This window comes from Calliopsis andreniformis, chromosome 4, assembly GCF_051401765.1.
Source record: "Calliopsis andreniformis isolate RMS-2024a chromosome 4, iyCalAndr_principal, whole genome shotgun sequence".
Classification (NCBI taxonomy): Eukaryota; Metazoa; Arthropoda; class Insecta; order Hymenoptera; family Andrenidae; genus Calliopsis; species Calliopsis andreniformis.
In genome coordinates, this window is record NC_135065.1 from 3,048,020 (window position 1) to 3,070,416 (window position 22,397).

Below are 22,397 nucleotides of genomic sequence, written 5' to 3' on the forward strand. Positions count from 1 at the left end.
AGAAATCAGTAAGCAGTAAAAAATATTATAACGATTTATCTTAATCAATAATATAGATACTATTTTATTTAACAATTTTCTCAAATCTCATCTACAAATTGATAATCATTTTTATATAACTTAGTAAATACTATAAATTCCATTACAAAACAATCACATCACAAAACTACATTCAATTTTTATTTGACAAAAACTTATTCTAAGTGAAATGCTACTTCATCGTTAATTTACACCAGAATCATGAATCCGCCTGTACCTAAAAACTTGTACTCATCGACTGCTGAAAGGCAGTAGGTTCCAAATATCCACTGACGTCCCTATAAAAATATTCCAAAACGAGAACACGCGAAGCCTTCGGTTAACGTCATTTTCCACGAAACACGATATTTCCCCGAAACGCGGCATTCTCATCGGGTGATTCGTCAACAAAGGGGATGCTTAGTTAAATAGTGGCACGAGAATTGAGAAAAACGGGGAGGACTCTGAGTACCTATACGCCGACGTCATCATTTAGGGCAAATATTTACCAACCAGTGGTGACGCGACCACGACACAGGCTTTGCTGTGAACTCGATGCCGAGCAACCGCACATTTAACGTTTCCACGAGCTACATCGCGCTTATTCGCTTCCCGAACGGTGTATCACCACGCGTCTCATGGGTTTTATCCCTTACGTACTCGCCCTCCCCCATTTTCTTCCGCATTTTCGCTCCTTTCTTAGTCGCGCAACGAGACATAGCGTGGTGTACGTGGAAGGAGCTCGAATTTCACACGAATACGAATATCACAGTATGTTAAAACTGTTTTAATTTGAGTGCTTCGTACTGCTCGTTAATTATTACTGTAGTGTTAATATTATTGCGAAGGCAGTGTAGAGAAGTCATTGTAATTCAGCTATAAAACTTAATTTAATGTATAGATATTATACAATACAGTATAGTATAGGTAACTATACTATAGTTACTGTGGCAGAGGTAAACTCGTTGTTATACTTGGAATTGTTTAATCTATAATCATAGACGTGTGATCTGAGGAATTTTCCAAAGGCGAGGAGTTATGTACGTCTTTAATATTTATCGAAATATGTATGATCATAATTAAGTTTAATTAAAGCAGTCCACTATAAGAATATAATTATAATGCTTTCGTGTTGTAAGAAACATTAAAAGCAGAGTCAAAGAAACAGGATGTTTCTAAAGTTGTGGTGCAATAGAAATAGAAGTGATTTTTGATGTAAAAATAATTCAGAAATATAGAATAATGTGTTTTGATATAGAGCATAGAGCTTCGCTTTCGAAAGAATTAAAATTTAATGTTCATTAAATAATACACTTTTGTTAGATGCAGTATGCTTCGTTCTCTCTCTTTCTCTGTCGGTCTGTCTATTGCTAGCCATTTTTGCATGATTTGGTGTAGTTTAAATAAATAATAAGCAGTAAATTTCAATAACCAATTTATTTAAATCGATGAATTACAGAAACATGAACTGATAATTATATTATCGTGAGGATTTTACTTATTTTAGAGTAAACTAATTCTTTGATATGGCTCCACAAATGGGAATCTAAATTTCGTGGTCTTGGATGCCAAGAAGACATAAATAAGAGTAAACGAAATTATGTTTCAGACTTTGTTTCTAAGATATTAATTGAGAGAACGTCTAAAATATCCGTGAAACGTGTCCAACGCAAGATCTGTTCCACAGATTTCGTCGTGTCTGACCTGACTAATACACGCCAGCAGTAGAATAAGTCCCAAGTCAGACACATTTCACGCGAATTGTAGACGTTTTTGTAACAGTTGATAATTTTGAAAGGAATCCCCAAACTCAATTTTGTCATTCTAGGTTTTCATCCTATTTTAACATGTAGAATCACTTGTTAAAGTTTCTAACACCTAGTATATGCGCAAACAAGAATAACAATATTGAGCCAGATTGGATGCACGAAGTAGATTATGTATAAATATAGGGCATACTTATCAATTTTTCAAGCTTCATTTTCTCGAAAATGGAGGCCCATATGAAGAGAATATCATTACTTCGAGAACACCCTGTAGATTATTACTTGGCACATCAACGCAACCGCGTAACTCTGCGACCGCACGTGTGTACTGAAGTGACAATATTTCCACGTCTGTGATTACTGGTTGATGCAAATGAATTTTCCTTTCATGCATTGTCACTCGCTTCTAAATAGGAATGAACTCCCTGCATAAGAGCTGACGTTAGGAATATGTCCCTCATTGTAAACTTATCGTCATATATGTAGATTATACGAGCTATTTCTTGTATTATTATTAGTATAGTTGTTTTACAACAATATGGAGTATGAATAAATCTGCAGAGAGCCATTACTTGACATAAGATAAATGCCATAAATTGTGTTACTATATGCGTCTAACAAGAAGTATGCTATATGTAAATATACATAAATGTGTATATCATATAATATTCCTAGCAAAATTATACAACTGAAAAAAATTTGTTTACAATATTCAGTGTCTGAAATAATGTTGTTACTCCACTTTTAATTCGAGGATAAGTATTAAATATAAAATATCTGTACTGTAGAATTTTAGTTAATAGCAAATTCGAAAATAAAGCGTTTTTGATGGCTAATTTTCCATATTTTGTTTTCTATATTAGACTTTATTTAATATTACATTAAGTGACGTTAAATTACACTTTGAATTATGCTACTCTCAATTCCTACTGTACTATTAGATATAATTAAAATTTGGAATAACCAAAACTCTGAATAACAAAGAATGTATGTAGATTAGATAATTAACGCTTAGTTAACAGAGAGTTCGCTGTATTTCCAAGTTTTGTTTTTATTTCCCTGTCTGTCTCATTCCCCAGTTATTGCATCTATCTCATCTCATAATAATACTATTAATTATGTACCTAAATTTTTGAGATCTTCGTAAAAAAATAAAAAACAATACTTTATTCTATCCGTGCCAGTGAATATGAAAGTGATCTAACAAGGCAAAAATTAAAAAAAATTAAGTCTATCACTTATTCAGTGTTACATGAATTTAAATTACAAAGTGAGTAATAGATTCGACTTTTTTAAATCTGTTACTTTCCCGCCATATTTGCTACATGTAACAGATTGAGATCTAATCCAAGGCGGTGCAAATTAAAAGCACCCAACATAGAATTACGTGTTTTCCATATTATTCAGAATCCCACCTACCCAAGTTTTCATCATCACCCTTCTCGGACTGTCTAATCCAAAGACACTCGGCGCATGCTGAATTTATGGCGCCCTTCCCCAGGACGTGAAGGAAAGTATGACAACGGCTGGGAAGAGAAAAAAGAATCTTCGTCGAAGGGAGTTGTGTGCGACGCGAGGCACGAAACGACCACCACCGAATCTCGCCCTCCTGCGTGTTCTCATTTACCAGCGTTTCTTTGGGCAACGTTAACGCCCTCCTCGAGTTTTCTTTTTTCCCCTGGTTTCACTCTTTCCTCTCTCGCTGGCCCCTGACTCCACCCCTCGCTCTCATTTACCGACGAAGGCACGCGATTTTGGCATGCGATCTGTTTGCGCGCTGATGAAAACTGCCCGACGGAATCTGAGTTTGGAATTCTGACGGGCTGCTAATCGTCTTGCACCCGTTTTGCGAACGGTAACGCGCTGCACGTGTTCATAACAAGCTGGACGTGCCACAGCCTAACTATGCCAGTAATTATGCAAGTGGTTTAAGTAAAAAATATTGAAATGTTGAATTTAGTACTTGTTTTCTAAGTTAAATGAATCCAACACCTAGTAAATGGCACATTCAACTTTTTTAGATGTTTTAAACCACTTTCATTATTAGTGCCACAAATAGGTATGTGGGTAACGCGATCGAGTGAAGGTTACCCGAGAGCAAAGATAGTAATTAAGTGTCATAATTGTTAGATGACTATCTATGTTTACGTTTCTATTTGGAGGCGTCAAATTTCGTTGTTGTCTCTTACTCCTCGCAAGTGTTGTCTCGTTTTGTTGGATTTAGTGTGGGAAATTTCGGTTTTTCGTGAAATCATACGTGCTACGAACCAAAACCCAATTCATCCCCACAGGACCATTCAATGTGCGCCTTTCTCGAAAGCAGCTTTATCGAAGTTATTTCAAGAGATGAACAGTTTCAGTATTCCTGTTTTGGACACACACTTGGATTGTAATAGGGATTATTTTCTATTTTTTGCACGTGATAAGTGTAACAGCAACAGTATATATATATATATATATATATATATATATATATATATAACAAACCTTCATTTTCGTATTTTTAATAAATTAGTCTCGGATTATAGAATTCGTTGAACACCTAACATGTGTAAGCATTGAAAGGTTATCAGGAAATAAACAGGTCTCAAAAAGAGTTCATAGAGAGGATGGAACAGTGACAGAAACATTGACGTGGTTATTAACTGTAAGCAGGAGGTAATCCATTTTCAGTGATCATTCGTTCATCGTGGATAATGGATATTTTGTATCGTCATTTTATTGAGATTTGTTTCGTGCATTCTACATGTGTGTATTTATTAATGCTTGAGTGATTTAATTAAAAGTTTTTTTTGGTAGGAAATTGTCTGTAGAATCTAGATTCAAGATAGAACGATATGCATATTTTATAGGCAGCTTGCACTGATTAGACATGCAGGGTGTTTCCTTTATCTTGCACGTCCTCTTGGTTATTTTGGCTAATACGAAAAAATGTGTCGAGACAAATTTATTTGCTTCAAAGCTAAGAATATTATATTTTTTCTGTCAAGATCATTTTTTCCGACTTTCAAAAAATATACGCGCTAATATGTAAAAAAATGGCGATGACCTTCAAAACTTGGAGAAAATGACCTTAAGAGAAAAAAAACATGCATTATAATATTCTTAGTTTTGAACCAAACAAATCTATCCTAACACATTTTTCGTATCAGCAATATTAACGAAGATATTAAGATGTGCAAGATAAAAAAAACACTTTTTATATACCAGATGTTATGGCAAAGTTTAAAAATTATTTCCATCTTCAGTATATTAAATAAGGTTTTTCCATAAATATTATAATTGTAACTACAACTACCATATTTATATCAAAAAAGAGTGGGGACATCCAACTTTTATCAGTCGTTAGCTGATTATTAGGTTATTCAAGGAATTATTGTACCATTATGAATTTTATATTAGAATTATTTTCTTAAATTCTTGCTGTTTATTTTATTTTGTCTATACTGTTAACACAATAACAATTGTACAATTTTGATAGAAACATTGTTTACGGGGTAGAACTATAAAAGTATGAACTAGTTTATGACTAATGTTCGCATGTCTGTCAACTCACAATTTTCTCATTACGATTAATAATCATTGTTACCGTCCATACAATTCAGTTATGCTCTTTCGGCAAACTCGTTTTTCGCGTGTTCGGTCTTGTTAAATACATATAATTATCAAATAGGCACCTTTTTCTTTTCGTGTCGTGCAGTATAATTCTCGTATAAAATAATGGTACTTAATAGTAGGTTGTAGCATAAATTTAGGAGTTTATAATTGAAAGTTACTTCTATTTAGATATCAGGTTCATTCATCTCAAGTGTAAGTTTTTAAGCATTTATTGAAAGACATTCTAACATTTTATTTACAAAATTACATTTTTAACATTTTTTCTAAATATTGCAAGAAATCGAAATTATGTAAACACACATCGAATACGAATATCACCTTCTCAAAATGCAAGTTATTATTAATTTGAACGTATCAAACTACTTAGGAACCTAAACATTGGTCATTGTTATAAACATAAATAGGACATTGTTAACTGGCCATTATGACTGAATGTAGACTAAGAAATCTATATTTAAGAAATATATACAACTTGGAAATTGAAGTCCAAAACTTTGTCTTCATAGAAATCCTCTATTATAAAAGTTTAAATAAACGGTACCACTAACATAACTGCGTCTTTTCCCCATTTTCTTTCTTTAACATCTACCATCCCCATATCACAGAAAACTTATTGAAGAAAAAGTCACGCTGTCATTAAAACTAAAAAAAATACAAGCTGTAAAAGTAAATTGCACTATTCGAATGTCATTTAAATGGAAACGGAGCGATTTCGATCTGAATGAACGTAACGACTCTGTTGGGACGTTGCTTCCTAAATTGATCTCTTTGTTCCAGATTGCCGTCTCCGTACAATAAGCAGTCGGTCGTCGGTGGGGCAGGTGGCGGTCCCGGCGGTGGAACGACAAGCATACCCTTACCTGCCACCGTAGCTGCCACCAGAAGGTGTCCTCCAGACAAAGTTAGACCAGCCCCGACACCGACGCATCAATCACAGCTTGGTAAGTTTCGTACAGTTTTCCCCTTACTCAGAAACTTTAGAAGGGATCGCTCAATCACCGTCGTGCAGAGATGGACCTGCTCTGATCTCCTTTACAATAGACAGTTCAATCATTTCACCGTTCTATGGAAATCTATTGTCCATCTTCGTGTGAAAGTGTTCCCATTTATTCAGCATTCTTACCTAGTACTCGGTATTCTTAGTCATTACTTAGGAGTCCTGAATCTTTATCATAAAGTGTATAATAATGTGCTGACAGGAGTAATGTATTAAACTATGAAGTTTAGACAAGCTTGACGTAATTGAAAGGGTAATTATGGATCCCTTGGGATGGCTATGTCTACCGCGTTACTGAGTGCTAAGGATCGTCGTTATATTAAGATGAATCACTGATTAAGTTTAAACTTGAGAAATGTTAGTTCCCTGTTTTTTTATTTAATGTATGCGTATTAAAATACGGAGGGTTCACAGAAAAGCGACTGTCTAGCCTGGACTCCGTTTGTTCCTTTTAGAATATTCATTAGCTATAGATAAAATCCTTAACTTAAGCTTCGATGAATGGGTCATGCAAACTATACTGATGTTCTAAAAAAGGGAGTGAATAATCACAACAAATTCACAAGCCATCGAGAGGGTTAAGAGTATTCAAAATGAAAGAAAGGAGAAACGATGGAGGCCACAAAGTTTCATTTCAACTTCTACCTAAATCTTCAACCCACTATGCCCCATAAAAATCCGTAATAACGAGAACATTCACTTCTTCTTCCATCGTACTTTAAACGCTACACAGCTGGCCTAACTTCTTACCAAGCTGGGTTACGCGGAACTTTAAGACACAAGGGTCCAACGAGGGTGCCAAGCGGCACAGTAGATTCGGTGCCGCGTTAAGAACACCCCATTAGCCATTAGTCCTGTGAATGGCTTTTAGCAACCCTTTGCGCATTTCTGACTGCCGCGAGGACCCTGGACCACCACCATGGAAACTGGCTTCCATGGGGGTACGCGACCCCATGTCCCTTTTAAATATATGAGCTCTCTAGGCCGAACGTCGATCTCGTTCTCCCTCTGCCTACACCTCGCCCCCTATCTTTTTCTCTCACATGTATTGTTGGGAGCTCGAAAGATGTCATTCAAAAGGGCACAGGGGCAAGAGGGGCATTGCTACAAGTAGTAGTACGTAATGTACTACAAATAAAAAATTTATAACCACTTTCTGACCCTGGAAGAAAGTTTTCGACCTAATTCAGCAATATGAAATTATTTAAAAATATTGTAGTTTTTAAAAATGTAGAATACTATCATACCAAACCCATATAATATTCCCATATGTTTTATAATTCATATGATAGCACTTTACAATGCAAAAACTACAATACTTTTCAATAACTTCCTACTGTCGCGTTTGGTCGCAAACTCGTTGCCAGAAGAAGTACAAATTCTTATTAAAATTACATTAAATAGAAAAATATTTTTCACTTGCAGTTAGTAAGTATTTTCAGTAATAATCAGTGTTCTTTAACTGAGCATAGTAGAAAAAATTCATACAATTCTTTATCATTACTCGGACGATGTGTCTAGCAAAGAAACCTTTAGTTCCTGAATGTAGAAAGTAATTCCAAATTTTTAGCCAGAGGTACAGAATTTGGTCAAAATGGAAAAGCGTGTCTGCCATCTTTATGTGTCTTTCCGCGTGGCCAAACCCAAACCCAAAAAATTCATACAATTCTTTATCATTACTCGAACGATGTGTCTAGCAAAGAAACCTTAGTTCCCATATGTAGAAAGTAATTCCAAATTTTTAGCCAGAAGTGCAGCTATGACCAATTTGGTCAAAATAGAAAAACGTGTCTGCCATCTTTATGTGTCTTTCCGTGTGGCCAAACCCAAACCCAAAAAATTCATACAATTCTTTATCATTACTCGAACGATGTGTCTAGCAAAGAAACCTTAGTTCCCATATGTAGAAAGTAATTCCAAATTTTTAGCCAGAAGTGCAGCTATGACCAATTTGTTCAAAATGGAAAAGCGTGTCTGACGTCTTTATGTGTCTTTCCGCATGGCCAAACCCAAACCCAAAAAATTCATACAATTCTTTATCATTACTCGAACGATGTGTCTAGCAAAGAAACCTTAGTTCCCATATGTAGAAAGTAATTCCAAATTTTTAGCCAGAAGTGCAGCTATGACCAATTTGGTCAAAATAGAAAAACGTGTCTGCCATCTTTATGTGTCTTTCCGTGTGGCCAAACCCAAACCCAAAAAATTCATACAATTCTTTATCATTACTCGAACGATGTGTCTAGCAAAGAAACCTTAGTTCCCATATGTAGAAAGTAATTCCAAATTTTTAGCCAGAAGTGCAGCTATGACCAATTTGTTCAAAATGGAAAAGCGTGTCTGACGTCTTTATGTGTCTTTCCGCATGGCCAAACCCAAACCCAAAAAATTCATACAATTCTTTATCATTACTCGAACGATGTGTCTAGCAAAGAAACCTTAGTTCCCATATGTAGAAAGTAATTCCAAATTTTTAGCCAGAAGTGCAGCTATGACCAATTTGTTCAAAATGGAAAAGCGTGTCTGACGTCTTTATGTGTCTTTCCACGTGGCCAATCAGACCCAACTGACATTTGTTGAGCTCCCAACAGTAGTACACGAATATTATAACACTCGTTCCATATGTAACAGTATGCGACAAAAACGCGTTCCGTCGCGACCTTGTGCACGTGTACTGGTAGTTACCTGTAGGTGTGCACGGGTGTTTTAGTTAGTCCTGTTCACGTGTCTCGAAAGACACGAACACGTACCTAGGCTTCGTGAAACTCCGCTGCGTTAGCCGAGTACGGCTGATAGCGGACACGTGTCTGCGCGTACGGACACACGCGTATCTTGCGGCGGGTAGCGCGCACTGTCGACGATATTACCTACATCCACGATGGGCAGGAGGGGTAGGTAGTCCGCTGCGAGATGGGGTGGCACCCCATAGTTTATACTTTACTCTCAACTCCCACGTTTCCAGGACAGCCACAGCCAGATGTGCACGCCGATTTACAGGGGTTCTCAACTCGCGCGCCAACTATTGGAGACGACTGTGCTCTAACGAAAGTGAAAGAGGACCGGTCGGTTCTGTTATGAAATATATTGTCCAGTAAAACGGGTGCTATCAATTTTATAAGCGAAAGTTTAACACGTTGGAAACCCAGCTGATATAGATTTTCTTCCGTTTCCTGTACTAGGTAGTTCTATTCGCGTGGACCATAGAGTGGATGATAGAGCATTTTTGCAAAGAATTGAAATCTGTTTTAGCTATTTTAGTTTCATTTTAAGTTAATAGAACAATGTTTTTACTTTGGTTTTTACTTTAGTTAATCCTAAATGATATTTGTTTTACATTTAATTTACAATAATTCTGATAGAAGACGTGATCAAGCTTTTTATCAAGTTTTCTAGCTACATCTACACGAAAATTGTTCTATTGATACTATGTATTATGTATTGATCATTTGACATACTGATGCATAGTTAAAAATTGTTAAGATACTATTTTATTCCATAGGGACATGTATAAATGTCTTTTTATGTTAGAAACAAAATTCCTTTGCAGTTTTACATGACTGTGTTTGAATTTAGGAATAAATAAAATAAATTAGGCAAAGAATAAAGCAAATCCCTCTAAATGAAGTAGAAATTGAGTCAGCCATCTTCTGATACATTTGAGTGTATTTAAATCCATTGTCCTTATACAGATCCCCCTTTTGTTTCAGTAAAATAATATACCTGGGTTCAATTGAGTAGAAGCATATAATATGAATAAATTTGGTTTCAATCTACAGCCAAATAGTCAAATCCTCACACACTTGCTAAATTTTCAAGTATAAAACCTTTCTCTGCAACTGATTTGATTTAACTAATATATTTATCAAGATGTTACTGATTCTCACGAATAATTCAGAAAGAATAAGATCTCGTTAATAATTAGAAACTTGTCGACAGTAAATTTAGCTTCTGCTTGGGAATTGCAGAGGCCTGACAGTGTGAAGTATTTAAGGGTCATCTATCTACAGGAGTATAAATATTTTTGCTGTAGAGCGTAAGCTAGAAATATGAATCTTCCTAGAGACGCCGTTAATCCTCTCTTTGAAGGGGAAACGTCCTATGAGATTGTCCCATAGGATGATCAAGTGTTCTATACGAAAATACATCGCCACCATGTTCCACAAAAAAATTAATGGAATCCCGAATACATGTTTGATATATCTAGTATATCAAGAAAACACTTTCTAACGATTCATGTATTAATTTTAACCTATTGTAAAGCTCGAACATGAATGGACAATGAAGATTTTCGTGTTAAAAATTTCAATTATTTTTGTAAATGTTCTAATTTGAACACTGCAACTCCTGAACTGTATAGTATTATTGTGTTCCAACATTTCTTTATTTTTATTTTGATTATTGTAGATCTCAACAAGGGAAGTAATGAAACCTTTTGCATTGCTGTAGAAACAATTTGAATATATTGAATTGCAAATATCTCCTTTAAGATTTAAATCCAACGTCTTTTCATATTTGAATATTCAATTGGAAATAAAAAATATGGGTAGATGCATAATTACAAAAATGTAAACTAAGAAATATTGTAGTTACAAACAAAGTAAATAATATTTCAGAGAATTTGAATTAGTCTTTTGAGTTGTAGATACGTATGTGAAACAGTTCTCCTTTAAGGATTAAAAGCATGTATACAACTTTTTAAATGACTAAGTGTACAATAGTTTCTTCTTAAAATATTATAATTTAATTAATACATAGGCCCTCGTTGGTATATATAATTAGTGTAATTTAAAAATTCAAATGTTTTCTACTTTATAAAGCCAAGGCCTTACAACATAGGTATCTAGATTCATTAAACTTTTCTAAAATGTTAATTTATTTTTCTATTGAATTTTCAAATAAATGCATATTAATATTTAGATTTAGAAAAACATAACTAGTAATATAGTAGGTTATAGTAATAAATATATTGTTTTCAATCACATCGATTACAGAGATAAGAAAAAAGATGTACTTACATGTGAAAGTTTTGTTGTACATAAGTTAACATATAACATTTGAAAGTAAAAACGATTACAGTTGAAATTCAAAAGTGTTTTACAATTTAACATATTCAAGTCACTTCTAAAGTAGTAATGTCAATGATTTCACTATCAGTGACTAATTTTACATTAGTATATTAGGGGTACCCATAAATAATTAATTCTTTAAGAATTAAACAGATACAAATATAAATCTCTTTTTTTAAATTATTTATCTTTTATGACGTCTTTCCACCTGTGTGGTAAATTTTCACTTGGTCTTTTATAAAAACGTGCTGGCTTAAATGACTTATCTAAAAAATATTGACAATTTATGGATACTTTTGATATTAAATTTTCCTTAAAAAGCATCAAATTGTATATATACCAAAGCCATTCACTGCCACCAGAGTTTGAACTGAGAAGGTGTTAAACCCCCATTTCGATCATCCCTCGCGAGCAAGAACCTTTTTTCGCGCAGAAGAGTTTGCTTAGCCCCGTTGTTTACACGGATGAGAACCACTGCAGTGTTTCAGAGGGATGCAGTTCTGTCATATACGTATATCGTGGCAGTATCAAAGCCCACGCGCAGCGAGCGGCTGGATACAGAATGTGTTTCGCTTCGAAATAGACTTCCACGTTCTATAACGTGTTCATAATGTATGTACGAGCACGCATCAGCGTGCATGGACAAGACGTACTGTCGCTCCTAATTTACTATATTATTTTAGGAGCCCTGCCTTTTTCTTCCCTTTCCCTGTTCACCATTCGTCTCGCATCGAATAGACATCCTAAACGACAGACTCTGCGTGTCTAGGTCATGGTTCTGATGTGTGTATTGATCTAGCATGACAATGTTACCCCATAGACGAGGGAATCTCATAAATATTAGATGCGCTGCTTGCTTGAGGATTAGGAATATTCTCTGAGGAGATTCAATGTTTACAATGCTTTGGGTCCAAATGGTACGATTTTCTATTTGTGTGTCGTAAATTGCTTAACAAAAATGCATTCCAATTTTCCATTGGTGTTGCTGGTTCTCATTTATTTCTTCATTTTAAGTATTCATTAACATGAACAGATAGCCTGTGTTTTACTTTTTGTTCCTAGCATTTGCACTTTCAACTGATTAATTTTAGTGTTTACTTGCATACATCGAGTCATCTGAGGCTTCAGTTATGCATGTCTCCTGCGCAGATAAACTTGTTTTTTCTTTTTTTCATTTGGGAGAGTTTTGTAAATACGTATCACTGTAATTAAACTAGGAATGTAATAAGCGCATCAGAGTGATTAAACCGTGCAAAATATCGTGTACAACATTCCTTCGATATAAACTCGTTACCACATTCACCGCTTTCTGAACGTATTTAGATCAAACCAGTTTTACTTTTATGCACTCTTGCTGATACCGATAACAAGACAAAAGTGAGTTAGACAGCAGTCACGCACCATCCACTGACTATCACTGACTGTCACCTATCGTCACTGACCAACCACCAAAATTAATATTCACTAGTAATAAATATTCATTTGAACCACGAATCTAGTTGCAAACCTGTTCTATTCTAATATCATTTTCAATTTTAATATTTCGTGTAAATTAATTAACAAATCAATTTGGCTGGGAGTCCATGCATCATCAATAATTATACTCATTTTATTAGTGTTTTAATAATTATATGTATGTATATGCAGTAATATTATGTATTACTTCAATATCTTTGGACACTTTTGACAGATATACTTTTTGCACAAAACACACTTGAGATTTTGAGATTGTGTTAGAAATTATAAACTAGTCGCAAACGGTTGATGATAGTCAGTGATCGTAACGTGACTACAGCAACTACTCGTCAAGCAATATAAACATATATTTGTTATATGTTTTAGGTAAATATTTGTATTTATGTCAACAAAAAGAAAATATATAACGAATACAAGACCAAATTGTGTAAAGTAGTGTTATTTGACAATTATTTGTATGATTTATTTATTAGATATAATAAGGTATTGCATCTGTCTTTTGTATATTTGAAATTTGGTTGGTGACAATGCTTGCTGATGATCGATGATGATGGTTGACCGTGACCGCTCCCTTACCGATGCAGGAATTAGCTTATTGTCAGAAACGTGTTTTAAATTGTAACTTTATCATCAGTGAGTCTAAAACAAAGACTCTGCTATTATTTTGGACATGTGATTCTTTAAAACTTTGCCTTTCTTTTAAGCTTTTTAATTAGTCTTCTACTGTTTCATCTTTGACAAGAGAAACTGTATTTAAAATGAGTCATGTCAACTGCTAAAAATGTACATTTTTAAACTGAAATAATATAATGAATAACTTTTAATGGAAATTTGTAATAACAATGAAATAAGCCTTGCATGTCTGAGTTAAAATTTCTTTCTTTTTTATATTATTAATGGATTACCACTATATTCCTTTATAGTTATTTATGCCAGGTGAAAACAAAATATACTTATATAGGTACTATTAGGTAGTTTTTTAAACAATCTTGCTGAGCAAAACACCTTTCACGCCGATAGAATCGATTTCACTGTCTCTGCTCGTAAAGTGTTTAACATTATTAAACTATTATGTTGAGCATAATAGTTTTAATGGGTTTTCCACTAATCATTTACATACTCTGGCTTATGTACAAATTTATCGAATTAGATTCGTGATACTATAAATGATGTGCCTTTTGTCACTGTTAAAATTCGAGTACACATTTCTTCAATTCCACTTAATTTTATGTAAGAAATATTTACTTGCAACAGTTTATATCACTCTTGTTACATAAACTTCGATCGCACTAACCAAGCAGCTGCAAACTTTCTTTTATAACATCACAAACTTGCAATGAGAAACCACTACCTAAAATTACATAAAATTATTAACCATTTAGATGCAAGTGTTGTACTGGTGTAACACTCGTTTCAAACGTGTCTCAGACTCTGTTGCTAATTAACACTCCATGTATGGTGCTCGTCACTTTGAGACAGTTCGAATTTTATATGAAAAATTACGTAAACCGTTCACATTTGTTTTCTGGCACTTATAGTGATTTTTATCCATTCAATGAGACAAATATATATCTAAATTCATTTTTTTCAAAACCTTCTAATTTTGAAATTCTCTGTATGGTACACCTATCTCTATGAATATGTGCCAATTTGACGCAATAGTAAAATAAGCATTGATGCTAGTAGATTGGCTCCACTTATTGAAGAATGACGTAGTAATAAATCTAAATGTAGCAAAAGAGTTAATTCTTCAAGAAAGTAATCGTCAAAAATAAAATAAACAATGTGGTGAACAGTGATACTTTGAGAACCTGATACCTCCCATCTGATAGGAGAGACCTGGCAGCACTGTTTCTGTAAATATAATAAGTTTAAAATACATAATTTAACTTTCGGCAATTTTCACAGGGCCAATTTTAAAATGTCCATCTTTTTGAAAGTTTGTCCATCAAGGGGAAGGATCAAATTATATTCTACTTTTTTCAGATTTTTAAAATCGCGCATCATCTTAAAAACCTGCATTTGTTTAAAATAATTGCAAAAAAGATGATTAAAAAACAATTTTTCTTAAATGAAATAATTTTTTTTACAAACTTCAATGTTTTCTCTATAAGCACCGTAAAGCTCATCTCCATCCGTTTACTAGTTCAATAGCTATAATTTTTTTAAAAAAAAGGTAGCACTTAACTTCAAACAGCTGTAAAATCCACAATTTTCAAAATTTTGAAAAATCCTTTGGGGTACGTTTAAATATCGTTAAAGACTACAACATATTCAAATTTGAGCAAATTACAAGAACTTGCTCCGAAACGTGCCCGATTTCGCGTGGAATGACCCTATCAGTTTCATGTCTAAGTTAATAGTGTATAACTATGTTGTCTTTTGAAGAAAATGTATGGTTTTGTTCGTGCGTCAGCTCGATGTCGATGATAATCGTGTTAATATTCAACTTCTTTCGGCAAGAGTCTATAGTTTCAGTGGTTTTGAAGTGGATCTCTAAATTTTAGATTCAGAAACGCAAGTATCCTATCCAGAATCAGCATTTTACGTCATTCCAATTCAAACTGTTATTGAAAAGTCTGGACGTTAAATGATTAACTGATCACATCAGCATTATTTATTGAATTATTCATAGCGCAAAGATAAATGGATCTCGATAGTTCAGTAGTACAGTCATGCTGAGCTTTAGCTCTATTGACAAGGATTAATCAGTATTCAATTCGCTGTTCTCCTTCGAAGAGCGCAGGAGGTAAAAAACATTTGCATTTGCATCGAGTTGCCATTTGGCACGATTGCGAATCGATTCACTAGTGTGACTGGTCCCTTTGAATTAGGACCGAATTATCCAGCACGACCCCTCCGGGAAATCTTTCCCCAGAAATCATCGTTTTCATAAAGCGGACCACCGTGGCGCAGTTGCGTGCAGTGACAGCTTAACTTCCACCATCTCGTGAGCTCGATAAATTTTATGACTGCCCTGTATCCGAAAACCGGAACCCCACCAACATCTTGGTAACCCTCTTCCGCCTCTTTTGGGGTCGAACAGTTGCAGCTGCTGCTCCCTACTCGTACAAAAAATGTGCTTGATTTTCGTTGCTTTGAGCGAGATAATTTATCGCCTTTCAAGGCCAAACGCTACGAAACAATACAGAGTGTAATTAGTGAAATTATATGGTGCAATTAAGTTTTTGAATTATCGTCGAATGTATTGTTTGGTATGAAAGGGACCCAAGTGAAGTATTGTTTATTTCGAGGAGTTTTTATTTTTTATTTGGGTGTTTTAAAATGTATGTTTTTCATTTTAGAGAAAACTTCAAAATTTTACTCTTATAATATAAATTTTTTCGAATTTTCGAAAATAAGGTATTTTAGAATTACTTATTGTTCGCGTGTTGAATATTTTACACTATTTAAGAGGATCAAACTTAGATAGGGGACATTTGTATTAAGTACTATGAATGAAAAATGTAATCCTTAAATGTATTTTCAATACTTATTCTTATATTAGATATATAGCCATTTAGTTTCGCCATGTTGATCAGTGGTAGTTATTTAGAATAAAATAATATAAATGTTCGAAAGGACTTAGAATAAAATTTAAATTGAAATAAAATTTATAAATTGATATCTCTTTATAAATATAATTGATTGTGATTAATAGTCTATTTAGTTTTTCCCTTTATCTATATTCGTATATCTTTATACTTTTTCGTTGTCACTGAGTTACTGTTTGTTTTAAACAAAATTCTGCACAAAAGTATACTTACAGTCATCATTCAGTTTCATTTATAGACATTGTAAAAATAAACATTAATTGAAACTCTCTGTAAGAATATAACTGTCAGTATCATACGTTTCAAACTTCAACTACTTATTTCAACCCTTACTTCAGAAACATATTCTTGATTTTTTTCTGCTATAAACTTGACCCATTGATTCTCGACAGTTGTTAGTTGTAAGACTGAAAAAAAAATTGAAAAAATGTATATAGGTAATTTTTTTTTTAAATTCTATATTAAGATTATAGAAATAGATTCTTTTTTTTAATTATAGGAAACAAACATCAGTAGCTTATTAATTTACAAGAAACTACTTTTGGATTTACTTCAGACAAAAATGATCCATTTTTAAGGAGTAAGAATTGCTGTCCGTGGTTGTATATTAGCATTGTGGGAAAATGTTAAATAAGAGGGGAACCGTCCAAAAGAAAACCAAAACGATTAGAATGTAAGATTTTATTTCTTCTTCAACGATGTCTGGAACAGAACTGTATTCAATGTGTGAAAACGTATTTATGTACCCCTCAAGGGCCTCTTGAGGTTTTCCAATGCGGTTTTGTCCCAAGACACCTGTCACGAACAGCCAAACAGTCACAACCAACTTAAGCATTGAGATGCCCATCGTCTGTAGTATGTACATTGTATGTATAATCAGTACATAATTCAGTAAACTGTGTGATAAATTAATCCATACTTAATAAACATGAATCACTTTTGTCTGGGTTAATTTGAAAGCTATAAGTTTCTTGAAAACTTCGAAGTAACGAAGGCTTGTTTTTGAGTTTTTACTAATTTAGAAAAATCTTATAATTTTTATAAACAAGTTATATAAATTCTTTCAAATTTTTGTTTAGACTTTTACCCACTGATCAACGTGTCGAAACTAAATGGCTATATATCTAATATAAGAATAAGTATTGAAAATACATTTAAAGATTACATTTTTCATTCATAGTACTTAATACAAATGTCCCCTATCTAAGTTTGATCCTCTTAAATAGTGTAAAATATTCAACAAGAGAACAGTAATTGATAACATTATCACGGTACATCGCGAATAATACAAAATTTCAAACTGTTCATAAGTTTGTAATAATTTCCATTTTAAATTTAAATCTATTAATTTGAATATTCTGGTGCGATGTCGATGAATGAGATTAGTAATAAGTCTTCCAATACATAAACGTCCTTGTTAGTTTCTAAAGTATGTCGTTTGCGCGTTTAATCCTCGGTATGAACTTCAAGTAGTTCAGCTACTTGAGACTTTATGAAGTGCGGGATCCCGTCTCCACAGGGCTGTATTTGCTGGAACCTACATTATACGTGAATGTATATTCACGCATGCGTATGGATACATGTTAAGGATTACTTACTTCCGAGGGTATGTATCAGTGTGTACTGTACATAATGTTTGCTTCAATTACTAAGGGCGCTGCAGAGGATCACAAGTCTGCACTAGAATTGAAACGACGTACTCAATTGTTTATTAGTCTCGTCTCTATAGTTTTCATAAGTTCCTTATCTGTTAGAAGCAAGTGATAGTAATATAAAATATATGAAAAATTCATCATTTTGATAATATTCAATTTCGCCAAATACAGATACCGAAACACAAAACTGTAATGTAATTGTATATTGGAATTGTTTATGTGTGTACAATTTTTATTTGGTTTTCTTTTAATTTTTTTAATCATTCCACATAAATATGTTGTTCTACAGTTTTGGCTACATTTTATTAGCCACTATAAAATGCAAATTTTGTTCCTAATTAGTTTAGTCTTTATTTGGGAATTTTAAATTTTTGTCTTTATTTAGTTGGGAAATAAGATTCAAATATTGGTGACGAATTAATAAGTACAATTAATTATTTAATTCAAACAAAAGACAATTATCACAATTATTATTGACAGATTTTATAAGATGTTTATATGTAATATATGAATACTTTGTGCACCTATTGGAGCATTTAAGAAACTAGACAGATTAGAATACTTCTGTGAAAACTTATGTAGTAAGAATTCCTCTATTTGCATACTGAGAATTTTTCTTTACATTAGCAAGATTGAAGCTGTCCATTTACACAAAAATGATCAAATTAAAATTCAGTTTTGGCAAAAGAAGAACCTTCTAGAATAATATTTTGAGATACATGTCAAAATTTCAGTCACAGCTTTACGATTTGTTTAAATTTTACCGTAAGAAAAAATGATATCACGAATGTCGTTACGAAATAGGGGAAAAAAAAAATAATTTTACAAAATAGCGACAATTAATAGCTTATACCTAATAAATTAGGTACTTGTAGTTTTAGTATAGTATATCTTTAATATACCATCTCAAATTATGCAAATAAAAGTAGTTAACGTATTTTGTGTCACACCATATTTGTTAGCAAAGATCAGGAACTATTTTCGCATCGAATGTGTGCATTTGGTATAAAAATATAAAAGGGTCGCAGATTACTAGAGAGATCAGTCTTTTCACCATCTTCTGGCACAGTGTGATCTCATTCAGTGTTCAGTAATCCCTTAGGAATCTCGTAAGAACTTAGCTGAGAAGGAAAAAAGAAGGCGATCGCGTTTGTCAACGCGGCGAAGACGCATATAAGTAACTCTTCTCCTAATTTATCTAGTTATAATTATGCCGTACCGCTATAGTAGGAAGTAACTAGTCGCTTTTACAGAAGGAAATTTTATCAGAACTCTGCACCATCTACCTTTACCTTCTATCTATTTATATTTATTTACTTTTAAATTGTCTTATTATTTTATCATACAAAGTGAAGTTTGCTATGCATGTCTTAAGACAGAAAAACCTATAATGTTTGCAATAATATTTAGATTAATTATTTAATGACTATTTACATATTATCGTGAATTGTCTTAGATTTTTAATAAATTGTCAAAGAAATCGAGACTAAGTCTAGTTTAAACGAAAAGATAATTTTACCATTAAAAAAATTCGTATACGTAACGTAGCTCTAATTTAAAAAGCAAGACATTTTGCAGGTGAAAATATCAATAACAATGTTCTATTTGCAATGATAAATCATCGTTTACTACTACAATAGAAAGAACAGAACACCTAAGTCGTGATAGGCTGTTATGTATAGAAAACCACGAAGAACTTACTATTAATAAAAATTCAATTGGAAAAACTTTTAATTAGAATTTATTTCAAAAATCTATAAAATGTTCAAATTATTTAAGTTAACAAAATACATACTACTTAATTATTTAATACAATATTTAATAAAGCATAATCAGTTTACGCTGATAAGATTATGGATCGGTCGAGCAAGATCCAAAGACAAACGTGATAAAAGTAAATACGTGCATTTGTTTCAATTACGGGGGGATTACTCTGGATAAAGCGTTCCTGGATAAACCGTTTTTGCCAGCAAACGAATCCCTGGCTCGGCAGAGGCCTACTATAAGCTTTGTAATCCTGTAGGAATCTCCCAAAGAGACACCTCGGAGCACAGGAGGAAGAAAGAAAAAGCTGGTGTTCGTCAGCACCGATATAAACTCTTTTTCGCTCGCGGTGCGTTGGAAGGAGAGAAAGTAAAAAGCGAATGGATATAGGAAAGGTGTCAGTGATGAACAAGGATGGTAGGAAGGTCGGCGAAAGAAGGAGGAGAAAGGAAACGGCAGAGGAGCGGCAAGAAAGACAACGAGAGAAAATTGAAGTCGCAGAGTACACGTAAGACCTGCACCCGGTCTTTAACCCCGAAGCGTCTGGGGAACCAGTGGTTCTCACTAGCGTTAATAATATTTTAATCTACGAGGTGTCCCAGAACTGGGGGCACAAGTGGAGAGCTGGCGATGCTACATGAATAAGTGAATTGAAAATATAGAATAAAATTGTTTGGTATTGTATTTGGGTTTCAAGAAAATTAACTATAAAATTCTCAAAGAAAATTGGAATGACACCTGGATAAATTCTCGGAACACAAATATCCACAACATCAGAAAAAATATCCACGAAACAAGTCCAGCATTATCCTTCGACAGGAAACACCAAGTAGTCATCACAAGGCTAAGAATTGGTCATACAAACTTCACGCATTCCTTCTTGCTCAAAAAAGAAGACCAACCACTGTGCACCATTTGCAACACCAAAATCTCGATGGAACATATCATCACTTCCTGCCAAAAATACCAACGTGAACGGAATCTGTACCAAATCTGCGGAAATCTCAAAGAAGCGATCAAAAATGAAAAATCATGCTCCGATGTTATAAATTTTTTGAAACATGTTAACTTACTAAACCAAATTTAAGCCAAAGTCATGTATATCAACCGTGGTTGCTAATGACCCTTGAGGGTAGGTGCAACATTAAAAATTAAATAAAAAAAAAAAAAAGAAAATTAACTTTGAATTTTAGTCCAGGATGAAAGTACTGAAGTACAGTTTTAGTTATTTTTTTTTTAATTGGGAGAGGAGAATGTTTCTGGATTATAAGTAGAAGAAATCAATAGCCAGACCATGAGTGTTCTTACTCTGTGTACCTTTCAAGCATCCGAAACAATACTTCTGTATGATTGTACGTGGTCGTAATTCAAATAGAATTTCCTTCAAAACGATGTACGATATTAAACAATTTTATTTTATATTTTCGATATATTCTTTTAGAATCACTATTTTTCCACTGATACTACTAATTCTGGGACACCCTGTATATCGATGCAAAAGTCGCTACACTGATTTTAGGATAGGGTATACAGAGTAAACGAAGTACTAAGGGAAGAATTATGTATATTCAGTCTTGTTTGAAGAGTACACTGAAGAAATTTAGAAAATTGACAAAAGGGAGGGAGGGGATTTTAAAATGCTAAAAATTAGGTACTTTATGTTTTCCAAGGAAAATATTTTTGAAACGTTGGTTTGGTAATTGTAGTTTTTCATAGAAACTTTCAAAGTAGGTACGTGGACTTTTTATTTTCTATTTCTATTTCTCCATTTATTGTGTAGAGTGTGCCTGTGTTTCAAATGGATTCTGTTGATTTTTCCACTGGACTTGGTTATTCTAAATTTTTAATAATGCTATACTGTATTACTTATCTACTTGCAGCTTGTTATATTGAAATTCTTTAAGAGACCAGTGCAATATGTACCACCATAATTCTATTTTTACAATCCTTTGATTTGTATTAATGTCTTCTATATCCTTTAATTTGTTCTGCTAATGTATGATTTGGATTTGAACTTCTAATCTTACTTGAGATTCATTTATGATGATCAGAAAAAGAAAGTCTTCAAAATTATTCTGTATTTTTCCAAATAAGCGTGATTCTTTCACTCTTCATTCAGTTTCGCTTCTTCTGATATGCTATCTTTTTCATCTTCTGCCATGTTCATTTTTTCTCGATCCCTCTTGTTCTTCCTCGTGCCTCTATCCTTACTATTTTACTATTGCCATTTCAAAACTATTTCAAATATATTACCTAATGAAATAGTATTTCCATCCATGACAAATAAAATAGTTATACAAAATACTATTTCGTAAGTGTTGTATTGAAACAATTATTTGAAATACCATTTATTTCATCGATTATAATTGTCTCAAAGAAGAATTTGATTTACAGTATCATGTATCGTTCAGTGAAATAGAAATATTTATTATGGTCTTCCTATTTCAAATAGATTCTTTCCCTAGCCCTGAAAATTAGATCAG

At 33.5% G+C, this 22,397-nt stretch overlaps 1 protein-coding gene across 1 annotated transcript in view; it reads left to right on the forward strand.

Moving 5' to 3' along the window:
- LOC143178494 (uncharacterized) overlaps nucleotides 1-22,397 on the forward strand; it is a 141,119-nt gene that overhangs the window by 66,795 nt on the left and 51,927 nt on the right. The window contains exon 3 of the mRNA XM_076377210.1: nucleotides 6,180-6,343. Within this exon, the coding sequence (XP_076233325.1) occupies nucleotides 6,180-6,343 (164 nt within the window). The remainder of the gene's footprint in view (nucleotides 1-6,179; nucleotides 6,344-22,397) is intronic.